The sequence below is a fragment of the Mandrillus leucophaeus genome, unplaced genomic scaffold (genome assembly GCF_000951045.1).
Source record: "Mandrillus leucophaeus isolate KB7577 unplaced genomic scaffold, Mleu.le_1.0 Scaffold364, whole genome shotgun sequence".
In the NCBI taxonomy this organism is placed as follows: domain Eukaryota; kingdom Metazoa; phylum Chordata; class Mammalia; order Primates; family Cercopithecidae; genus Mandrillus; species Mandrillus leucophaeus.
Window position 1 is genome coordinate 1,637,472 of NW_012103854.1, and position 12,084 is coordinate 1,649,555.

Below are 12,084 nucleotides of genomic sequence, written 5' to 3' on the forward strand. Positions count from 1 at the left end.
AAGGGTATGAACTAGCCCGACTGGGTTCAAATCCTGGCACCGGCACTTATTAGCTGTGTAACCTTAGGCAAGCTACTTAACCTCGCTGTGCCTCAGTGTCCTCATGCCTCACATAGGCATAATTATAGTACCTGTCTCACAGGGTTATTATGAGGAATGAATAAATTAATTTTTTAAAGTATTTAGAACAGTACCTGGCACACAGTAAGTATAGTAAATAAAATGTGTTTAATAAATAAGAATCTGAAAAATATGAATTTGATTACATAAAATAAAATTACTTTATTTAAAGACTATGTCTTCTGCCAGGGACAATGCCTCACGCCTATAATCCCAGCACTTTGGCCAAGGCAGGTGGATCACTTGAGCCCAGGAGTTTGAGACCAGCCTGGGCAACATGGCAAAACCCCTCTCTACAAAAATATAGCTGGGCATGGTGGTATGCACCTGTGGTCCCAGCTACTTGGGAGACTGAGGTGGGAGGGTCGCTTGAGCCCAGAAGGTGGAGGCTGTGGTGAGCTGAGATCACGCCACTGCACTCTAGCCTGGGCAACAGAGCAAGACCCTCCCCACCCCCCCCCACAAAAAAAGACTGTATCTCTTCACATTGCACCAGTATACTGAGAGCATCTGTCTCTCTGCATTCTCAATAGCATCAAATGTTATTACCATGGGGGAAAAAACCTTTGATAATCTTATTGGCAGAAATGCATATTTTTTTTAATTACTGGTGAGTTTTTGTTTTGTTTTGTTTTTTATTTTTTGTTTTTTTTTTGAGATGGACTCTCGCACTGTCGCCCAGGTTGGAGTTCAGTGGCACAATCTCAGCTCACTACAACCTCCACCTCCTGGGTTCAAGGGATTCTGCTGCCTCAGCTTTCTGAGTATCTGGGACTACAGGTGCGCACCACCACACCCGGCTAATTTTTGTATTTTTAGTAGAGACGGGGTTTCGCCATGTTGGCCAGGCTGGTCTTGAACTCCTGACTTCGTGATCCTCCCGCCTTGGCCTCCGAAAGTGCTGGGATTACAGGCGTGAGCCACTGCGTCTGGCCAGTGAGTCTAAATATTTAATGAGTCTTGGCACTTTTTCCTTATTGAGCTCTATGAGCTTTTTCTCAAGAAGATGTTAACTATTCTAATTGGAGCAAATGTTTTTCTCAGGCTGCTTTCTGACTTGTGACCTTACATATAGTGTGCTTCATGTTCTCAGGTACCCTATCTTGAGTTTCTATAGTGAACCTTTTGAAGTTGAAAAGAGTATTTTTGCCTCAATTATAAAATCTGTATTGTTTCATAATCTTAATTAAGCTGATAAAACTTGTTGGTGCATCTTTGTGCTCATGTGGCAGTAGATGGGATTAGGACTTGGTTTCAGTTTGCTCAGGGTTAAAGGAGGTTCATATCCTTTGTGTTACTGTCCAGTTTCCCAGCATGCAGTCAGGTTAGCTCTGTGAGGAGTGCCTGGTCATCTGTAATTTAGACATTAAGGAAGTACCTAGTGTGTGCTAGAAATGGAATGCAGAGTTTGGGCCAGGGTGAGGAGTTCTGCCCTCAGAAGGATCACAGCCTTTTGACCAAAGAGGAGGCACCATTTGCCTAGTGGAAATCAGCTTCAACAAAAAATCACCTGTTTTTCTCTACAAATCCCCAGAAGAGATCAGTAGATAAAATCCAGATCCCACACCTGTCCTCCGGAGAGATGATTAATGTTAGTTACTGAGAAGGGAAACAGATGAAAGGCGTGTGTGGCACAGGGTCCACCCCAGGATGCAGAGGTCTTAGGGGGTGTGCCGTGAAAGGCCAGCTCTCTGTAGGGGCTCTGCTCCTTTGTCAGAGCACCTGCCACCAAGTCAGCTCCACTGCACTGTGCGCTGGAACCTGAGAAGATGCTGAGTAGCCTAGGATTGGCTCCAAGGAGCCTGGAAAGCAGTCCTCCTTTGAGGACTGTTCAAGGTGGAGTGTGACGTTTTGTCGATTCTTGAAAGGGAAGTGGGAGGAAAGAGGAGGAGTAAAAGGATGAGTGTAGGGCTGTGTGTACAGCATTTTATGTGTTTTCTGATTTATCTTCACAACTTTGAGACAAACTGTCACCCCCAATTCAAAGATGATGAAACTGAGGTTCAGAATGACAGAAGGACCATTGTATTCAAGATTGAACCCAAATCTGCCTGTCCCAAAGCCATGCTCTTCCAGGTCACCCATGTGCCTTGATCTGCCTTTATGTCAGGATCTGTGCAGTGGGGCATCTGGGTTTGAATTTTTTTAAGTACTATGATTGTTGGATAAATTGTCATATGAGATAGATATAAAGCCATGCTGCAAATTTTGAAAATGTACAGCTTGATAAATGGGGGCAAACATGATCCAGGGTAAGAAGGGGCGATTTGGTGACTTCACAAAAGATGCCATTTAATGAAAGTTTACTAGTTTTTTGTTTTTCTCTCTCCCAAAACAGGACACTCCTGGGTTTATTGTGAACCGCCTCCTGGTTCCATACCTCATGGAAGCAATCAGGCTGTATGAACGAGGTATCCTTCCTGACCCAGGCCAGGAGCTGCAGGCCTCAGCTCCTGGCGCCACTGTCTGGAATTCTCAGTGTCTCTAGCAGGGGTTGGGCCATGCACAATGGAAGAAGCAGTGTCTGTTTTCTAGCTGTGTGAGCTCAGCTGCACCATGGGCCCTGGTACCTTTTTCACTGTTTTCCCAGGGCCTCCTGGCTTCCCTGTGAGGCCTCTGAGAAAGGGTTCTGGAACTCCCACCACCCCAACTATAGTCCCAGCCAGAGCAATTGCACAGCCAGCCCAGATTGATATCCTGGATCTCTGCTTTTGATTAAAAGGTTTACTGCTTTTAAAAATTATCATAATGTAAAAATCACTAGGCTAGGGGATCTTGAAAGTTCCTTAAGGTTCTAAAACTTGTGACTGACAGGTGATGAGAAATATGTGACAAGGCCAATATGTGGTAAGGACAGTTTTTAGTAGTCTTGTGTCTGTCCTTACTGAATGATGTCATGATGTACTTTTTGTAACCTTAAGAATGGTCTAAACAATTTTCCTCAATACTTGATTGACAAAGAGTGCTTTTCTCTGCTGTAGAAATATCGCTTGGGACAGGGTCCAGGCTTCTGAATTGATCTGCATCCTCCTGCTTGCTTCCACTCCCTGGTTGCTGGAAAGGTGGATATCATATCTGCTTCAAAGGCAAACAAGCCTTAATAGGACTGGATGAAAAGCAAGTGTAATTGTTTTCAATTACTTCATTCATAAATGCTCACTCCTGAGAGTGTCATTTTTGAAACAAAACATTTACACCAGCTCTTCCAGAGAGATGAAAGCACATTTGCTTCCTCAAAATCTGCTTTAAATATTAAAACTTTTCTCTGTGGTTTATGGAAGCAATTGCCTCACTTTTGCTCCAAGATCAAACCAACACTTCTATGTTTATCTATCAACAAATATGCCTAATTACACCTCAAAGAAAGCACAGAGCATTTTGCCCTACCTTGAAAGGCAGTTGTATGTCTTTTTTTTTTTTTTAAACAAAATGTAATGTTTTAGAATGTAGCATGTGAGAGATCCACCTCTTGATGGTGTTTTCCTCACTGTCCCTTTGATTCATTCTCCAGTGCACCAAGTATGAGATGGTAAGTTGAAAGCCCTCTTCTTGTCTGTGGTCCCTTTCTGCACAGGTGCGTGCCCTTTGGCCCTCACCATCCCTGGCCACCTGTGGGCTGAAGCTGGAGAAGCAGGACCTGGCTTCAGGACATGCTCTTAGCTTTCTGTGGGCATGGGCTTCAACAGCCTATCATTGCTGGTCCCCCTGCTTCTCTTTCTACCACCTTCTCAGAATCTGCTTCTGAAGGAGCTGGGTGCCCTGCCTGGGGTGGGTGCTGGTTCCCCACTGCACACTATAGTCACACCCCAGGCCTCTTACCATGTCCCCCCACCCACCGCCTCTTCCCTCCTCTTAGCCAACATAGAGGAGTGCTCAGAGCACGCCCACCATGCCATTTCTGTCCCACAGTTCCACCTTGAAGCCTCAAGCATCTGGAGACTCCCTTTCTTGTCTGCCACATCTGTTCATCACTTTTGATTCCTTCCTGTCATGCCTGTTCCGCCTCTTCATCCCAGCTTTTCCCCATCCCAGTCTGGCTGCCGTCATGAGGTTCCTCAGGTAGCAGAGAAATTCACGCTACTCATGTCTTTTCCTGACTGGTCCCCACTACCACGCTTACTGAGAAAGTATCATGTTGTCCAGGAAGTTGAGACACTGCCTACTGCATCTGCCCACACACCCCCTGCACAGCCTCGGCAGATGCTCTGTGACTGTTTCTGAACTCATGCAAGGAGAACTTCCTGTCCCCCACTGTTGATCCACCTGGGGCTGCATGCCGTGGTGTCGCCAGTGCTGCCGTGAGTGGCGCAGGCTCCCTGGAAGGACGTGTGGGCTGTTATGGGTCGGGCCTCCTGGATGACTGGGCCCCCGCCACGAGCACTTCTCGCCAGTCCCCATAGGATCTCGTGGAGGCTTATGCCCTCTTGCTCTGATGTCTGTCCACTCATTGTGGCTTCCATGGTGGGCCTTCTTTCCCAGTGTCCCAGCTCTGTCCTCACTCTTCTATTGCTCTTGTTCCTTCACACTATGACTGAGGCCTGATGCATGCCCCAGTCAACTGTCACCCCTGTGGGTCAGAGGGACAGAGGCTGGATAGGCTGTGTCTGACAGTGGATCGCTGCTTTTGCCAGGCACCCACTCCTAATTGCCAGCGTGGGCAGGGCGGTGGGGCCGAATGGTCAGCTCTTCTCAGGAGGGCTCTGCTGGCAGCAGGCGTGGGAGGAACATGAGCCTGCCCCCCAGTCACCATGTGACATCTTGCTCACATTGTCGCCCCTGCTCAAGACAGGCTTAGTGGTTCTCTGGTGACCTGCCCTCTACAGGCTCTGCCAGAGAGCCTTCCTTCTGGCCACTCTCTGCCCCTGCTGTCATCACCGCAGATTCTACTCCCGCCATTCCCACATGGCCCCACCTGAGTGTCTGCAGAGCTCCCAGCTGGATGTCATCTCTGTCATCACAACTCTTCATGCTTTGGCTCTCCCTTGGGTCACTTGTCACTGTCTTCCCTGTGGCATGGCAGGTGTTTTCTTTCCCTTACTGTACTCTCTTTTCTGGGGCACTCTGGCTCCTCTTCATCTTTATTTGCCCCAAAGTGCCTGTGTAGGGCGGGCACATAGGCAGCTGCTGATGAGTAAAAATGCTGTTTCTGAGTTGTTGCTGGGTGCCTCTGTTCATGCTAAGAATGGTTGGCAGGTGGTGCTGCTGAGCCAGCCAAGGAAACAGAAGTCAGGCAAGTCCCAGGCCCTCAGCTGTGCTGATCTGGAGTTTACTGAGGAAGCTTTCCTTTGCTGTCTTGTCTGGAGTTAGTGGCTCTTAACTGGAGGGAGGAGGGAGAGGGTGTCCAATGAACCTCCTAAGGTTGATGCAGAATTTGGGGTATATGTGCACTTTTTATGGAGAGGGTGTCTGATTGTCAGACGTACTTGATTCTAAAGAAGTTTAGGAATTACTCGTTTAAAACATGATTCCATGTCTAACTCTCACTTGGCACAATAATTTTTATTTCTCTGTTTCTGAAAGTTTGCCTCTTTTTCTCTGCATTATTGAGAACAGGATTTTTTGAGTTGTGCTGACTTTGTAGGGTTATTTAGATATTTTTCTATCATGTGCTGTATCTTCGTATTATTTGTTGAAATAAAACAGTCCTCAAGTGAGTCTCTGAATCTGCAATTACAGCCTTGCTTCTAGGGTTCATTGTCCTGTCCTTGAATATAGATTTCATTAAATGACTTTAGCTGAGTTGCAACCATTATGCTGTCAGATTTCTGTCCCAGGGAGACTGCCCATGATAAATGAACCAGTACGTAAGCATGTTAGGTTGTGATGAGTAATTGTAGAGAAGAATATAGTAAGAGATGGCAAGAGTCTTGTCCTGGCCTTTTCTTTAGTTCAGGGAGTTGCTTCTTTTATATATGCAGGGAGGAGAAGAGGCTCTCTGAAAGATGACACCTGAGCAGAGGCCTGGAGGAAGTAAGAGACTGAGCCCCAAGGATGTCCGAGGGCAGCACCCTAAGAACAAGGAGCTTATCCCAAGCCTGAGGAGCCTGTGAGGCCAGCACTTCCAGCATTCCGGGGCTCTATCAGCACAGAAGCCATGAGGCTTCCTAATGAAATCCTCTTGAGTAGAACCCACTTTTAAGCTTCAGAGCCACACCCCAAATATGCTGTGTTCCTTCCCATTCCTCCCGCTGCATGTGCTGTTCTCTCTACCTAGAATGCCCTTCCTGGTCTGCTCATCTCAGGATTACCTTCATCTTCCAGGACCCAGGCATGGGGGTGATTTTGGTGAAGCCCTGGCAGTGTGAGTAAATCTGTCCATCTTTTCTCACACAGAGCTGTGTGAGTCATGAATCTTCAGGTCTTATTGTGTTGAAGCTTTTGGCTTACACATCTGAGTTCTCCCATTATATCATGAGTACCTTGAATGCTTGTCTTGTTTATCTTTGTCTCATTCTACATCTCTGGTGCCTGCTACATAATAAATAGAAGTTGAATGAATGAATGAGGCTGCCTATATGATTATTTTTGTTTCTTTGCTTTCTTATGGCCTAACACTCAAATCATGATTTCTCAGGCATCTCTAATCCTGATTAGTGTAGTTATTAGTAATGTCAACCAAAATAAATAATTGAGGTGTATTTTAATCACCTTATAATGCCTTGAAATCCTTTGGCATTACTTTAGTACTTTATATGCTTTTAAAAAATGTCGTCTTTATCAATGTTTAAGTAGTTTCTCTGAGTGTCTTAACATTTTTCCCTCTTTTCTTTAGCTTTGATCTGATTGACTTCTTTATGCTTTGGAACAAAATTCTAGATAGCCACTTGTTGCAGACTATTCTACTTTTCTGATTTCAAAGAAAGGAAACAGGTTGTTCTCTATAAAGGCCTCTTGGGGCCAAAGGACATAGTAAGAGTAAATTTCCAAGGGAAAAGCACATTGATCCTTGTCTTAGTCTACTCAACAGACTTCCAAACATGTGTGGCAATTCTAACTCAGGTTTGGGATTTTCTTTAAAAGGTATCTTGACTAAAAGATTTGTGTGAATGTGATGCCAGAGGAGTACTCCTTACTTGTAAAACCCAAAAAACTAGGGGAAAAAAATACATACAATAACTATACATACAAAAGCAGAAAGCTTAGTTTTCTTTTTAAAGAAAGTTTATTTATAAATCAAAAATATGCTGTAGCATTAAATGATATTTTAATAAATGATTCCAGAGTTGGAAAATCCCAATTTATTTGAAAGTAGCTGAAGTTTCCAGGCATGGAGGCTTCTGTCTCAGTGAACAGGATATTAGTACTCCAGAATTCACCTCAGTGGTGCAGAAGCTTTGAAAATCTTGGGCCACACACTGTGGCTTACACCTGTAATCTCAGCACTTTGGGAAGCTGAGGCGGGAGGATCACTTGAGGTTGGGAGTTTGAGACCAGCCTGGCCAAATGGTGAAACCCTGTCTCTACTAAAAATATAAATATTAGCTCTGTATGGGGGTGCACACCTGTAGTCTCAGCCCCTTGGGAGGCTGAGGCAGGAGAATCACTTGAACCCAGGAGGCAGAGGTTGCAGCAAGCCAAGATTGTGCCATTGCACTCCAGTTTGGGTAACAGAGCAAGACTCTGTCTCAAAAAAACAAATAAAATCTTATGACCTCTTTGGCATGTACTTTAGAGAGGAAATCTTACCCAAGCCAGAAAGTCTCACTCTAAGACATTTTTTTTTATTGTGCAAGCATATAAAATTCTAGTAATTCTGGGGCTAATCCTGTGATAGGGAGAATTCAAGGAAAGGTGGTGGTGACCCAGTGCTGCCCTTTTCTCCTTAGGTGATGCATCCAAAGAAGACATTGACACTGCTATGAAATTAGGAGCCGGTTACCCCATGGGCCCATTTGAGCTTCTAGATTATGTCGGACTGGATACTACAAAGTTCATCGTGGATGGTAGGAATTGGAATTTTTTGTTGTCTTTATTGAGTTGAGGTAGTTTTTCTGAACTGTAAATTATAATGCCTTTTAAAAACAAGTTAGCAGGGGTCTTAATTAAGACCTTCCAAAATCCTGCCTTACCAGGTTGAGGATTCATGAACAGATGGCAGGAGAAGGAAGAATGTGACTGTCTAGTATCTCTTTAACAGGGTAACCTTGAAGACAAAATATAGCACAAAAAGGTCTTGTGTGAGCTTCACCCAGTTTCCCCCAATGGTTATATAGCCATAGTACAATATTAAATCCCAGGAAATTGACATTGGTACAATGTATTATTTTATCACATAAATTGATTTGTGTAACCTCTATTGCAAGCAAGATACACATCCATTTAAAAAAAAATATATCCATTGTAATGTAATAGCTCTGAAGACAGGGTAAAAATAATAATTAAAACTGGACTACTGAAGTTGAATGTAGCTATCTGTTCCCAAGTTTCACAGAATACTAGTTGAAGAATTAAATTTTGAATTTTATGTGGATGCAAAATACCAATGGCAGGATGCAGACTTTTTATCGTGTATTCTGAAAGTTAACTGTGTCAGTGATAGTTAACTAACAGAAGCAAATTAATGGCTTCTGTCAGTGTACTTGGGCCTTTGGCCTTAGTGATTTCTGAGAAGACACTGGATAAGCAGGAGGGCCATAGCAGGGCTAGGCTTCAGGCAGCACAGGTGGGTGGCAGTGCAGCAGCTTTGGGGCTGATGTGACTGCACCAGCACAGCCTTCCTTGGTGCCTCTGCAGTGGTGGCCAGAGGGGCACCATGCCTGGGGGCTCTCCCACAGCAGAGGCAGGCCTCCAGACTTGCCCTTGGGAATGCCAAGGTGTAAAAATAAACCCAGCACTTCATCCTGAGTTCTTTTCCCTCCTCTCAATAGGGTGGCATGAAATAGATGTGAAGAACCCATTACATCAGCCCAGCCCATTCTTGAATAAGCTGGTAGCAGAGAACAAGTTTGGCAAGAAGACTGGAGAAGGATTTTACAAATACAAATGATGTGCAGCTTCTCTGGCTCTTGAGAAGAACCCCTGAGAGCACTTTCCAGCCAGTGCCCCGAGTGCCTGTGGGAATGCTCTTTGTTCTGACATTCTCTCACACAGCACAGTCTAATCAATGTGCATTTTGATTGTAATCTATCTGAAATGATTATTACACCAGTTACAGCAGTAATAGATTCTCCATTAAGAACTAATTCCCTTTTTTAGTCTGTTCACTTCTGTGTATTTTCTAAACAGCTTTATACCCTTGGTGCCTTGGAGCAAACTTTTTTTTTTGAACCTTGTCATTTTTGTGAAGAATTGCCTGGATTCGTTCTCTCATCAAGGGAAAAGTACTTCCTCCGAGAGTGCGAGTGCACCATGCCCACTGTTGCTGCATGCGAGAGTGACAAGCCACTGGCACGACGTGGTATGTCTGTGAAGCACTGCAGCGAGCAGCACCTGGATCTTGCCTTTGTAAGAACATTTTACTGCCTGCAGCTTTGAGTCTTGCCCTACATTCTGGGCACGACATAAGATGTGTCTTTATTCAGTTCATCATGAAGATGCTGCTGCTGGATGGGTCGGCATATCTCTGTGTGCATGGTTTGCAGGAGGTCAGTTTTCATGGTCAGTCAGTTCCACAGATCTGAATGATTACTGTCTGTCTGTGTCTTTTTTCCATGAGAAATCGCTGTTGCAAATTGCCTATAAATTGACTACTAAAATACAATGTTTTCGTCTGAAAATTTGAATTGAAAAAGAAATGTATAATATAAAATTGTAATACACTTAAACGTTTATAAAAGTAAAAAGTTGATAATTTAGCAGAAGCTATTTCCCCTCTTCTTTGGCCTGCTATTAATTTTTAAAGTGGGAGTGATGGGAAGGAGGAGTGGCAGGAGAAGGCGTTTGTGTGAAACCTGCCTGTGGCCATCGCTGCCAGATTTCTTACCAGGAAAGCAGTAATAAGGGCACAGAGAACAATTTTTAAGGAACATCTGTTTCTTCTTTGCCAACAAAGTGAAGTAGTGTAACGTAAGCTTCTTTTAATCATTGGCTTGAGAAAATGTCTTCCAAGATAGAATTTTGGAGTTGGAAAGACATCAGAAATCCTGAGGTCCAGTAGCCTCATTAGCAGAAAGCTTAAGGAATGTGTCCAAAGTCACTAGATATTTTGTCACAGAGCCTAGATTAGGACTAGGTTTTGATAAAATTAAGTACAAAATAGCCCATTTGAAAATCTCAGATCCAGACTTTCAGACAGGACTTTCCCTAAAATGGACATCCTTGTTTGGTATCCTGGGTCATATAGGTCTAATAGTCGAGAGATTTTTTTTCTTCATTTTATGACTGATAAAAGGGAGCTTATTAATTTTTAAAAATTTGAATATAAGCATAGTGGGAAAAAAAATACATCGGTGCATTTTTACCGCACGTAGAACCTGGGTAGGACACTTTTAGGTTATTCTTATAAAATGCTGCCTAACGAACAAAAGGAAGCACCTGTGAGGCCACCCGCATTTCCATCGCTAAAGCTTACCCTTGTGGTCTGACAGCTCCCTGCTTTCTCTCAGGCTGGCTTTTGACCTTTGACATGAGCCCTGGACCTAAGTGGGGGCTTCACTTCCTTACCGTCTCACCAGAGTCCCCATAGGATGCAGGCCCTTGTCCTGGAAATGGCAGCATTCATTCTTGACCACTGAATTCCAGGAAAGATGTAACTCAGCAATGCGACTGTCAGCCTGCCAGGATGAGAAGGTAGGGGCTGCAGCAGTCTTTCTGGCTGGCGTTTTAAAATACTTTAAGTCTACCAAATAGTCAAAAGGCCTAGTCTCTCAGTATCCTTTTATTGTTTTCAAAAAATATTTTCCATGCACCATGTTTGGAACCAGGAAGGGATTTTGAACATCCTTCCCTTAGACATAGGAGGTGAGGGAGTAGCTTTTTCTTTCCCAACTCCACATCTCTGCGTTCTCAGGTGAATGAAGCTGCTTGTCATGGAGAGATCTTGGGGCCAGTGGGAGGGAAGGTCATGTCAGTCAGGTTCTCTGCTTCCAAATACAGGCCCGCTGCTGCTGTTTGCTCAGTCTGTGGTTAAGAACTGAGCCTCAGTGAGAGCCCAGGTGCCTTGCATCATCCTCCACTGTTGTTTTGGCAGCATTTGTTCAAGAGGGAGGGTGGGTCCTGGCAGTGCTGCTGGGCCTAGTGTCACTGCTCTTGGTTCTCCTCATCTCCCCAAACTTGCCTCCTAAATGTCATGAATCTTTTTTGACACTTTAAAGTAAAGACCAAGTTTTAGGTCAAGAGGATCCTTTTTTTTTTGAGATGGAGTCTCGCTCTGTCACCCAGGCTGGAGTGCAATGGTGCAATCTTGGCTCACTGCAAACTCCACCTGCCAGGTTCAAGCAATTCTCCTGCCTCAGCCTCCCAAGTAGCTGGGACTACAGGTGTGTGCCACCATGCCTGGCTAATTTTTTGTAGTTTTAGTAGAGATGGGGTTTCACCATGCTGGCCAGGTTGGTCTCGAACTCCTGACCTCGTGATTTGCCCGCCTCAGCCTCCGAAAGTGCTGGGATTACAGGCGTGAGCCACCGTACCTGGCCACTTTTTTCCCTCTCTCCTATGCTTCCTCTTAGTGATATTTTTATTTATTTGTTTTTTGAGATGGAGTCTCATTGTTGCCTAGGTTGAAGTGCAGTGGCGCAATCTCAGCTCACTGCAACCTCCGCCTCCCAGGTTCAGTGATTCTCCTGCCTCAGCCTCCTGAGTAGCTGGGATTACAGGCACACATCACCACACCCAGCTAATTTTTGCATTTTTAGTAGAGATGGGGTTTCACCATGTTGGTCAGGCTGATCTCGAACTCCTGACCTCGTGACCCACCCACCTCAGCCTCCTAAAGTGCTGGGATTACAGGCGTGCGCTGCCGCACCTGGCCAGTGATATTTTTATTTACCTATAATACAAATGAAAGTTTGAGATTAAAAAGAACCA

At 44.7% G+C, this 12,084-nt stretch overlaps 1 protein-coding gene across 1 annotated transcript in view; it reads left to right on the top strand.

The window, feature by feature from the left end:
- HADH (hydroxyacyl-CoA dehydrogenase) overlaps positions 1 to 9,915 on the top strand; it is a 45,695-nt gene extending 35,780 nt beyond the window's left edge. Inside the window, 5 exon segments of the mRNA XM_011989811.1 lie at positions 2,459 to 2,531; positions 7,088 to 7,098; positions 7,101 to 7,140; positions 7,947 to 8,063; positions 8,988 to 9,915. Coding sequence (XP_011845201.1) covers positions 2,459 to 2,531; positions 7,088 to 7,098; positions 7,101 to 7,140; positions 7,947 to 8,063; positions 8,988 to 9,106 — 360 coding nt within the window. The 3' untranslated portion in view covers positions 9,107 to 9,915.
- The last annotated feature ends 2,169 nt before the right edge of the window (positions 9,916 to 12,084 follow it).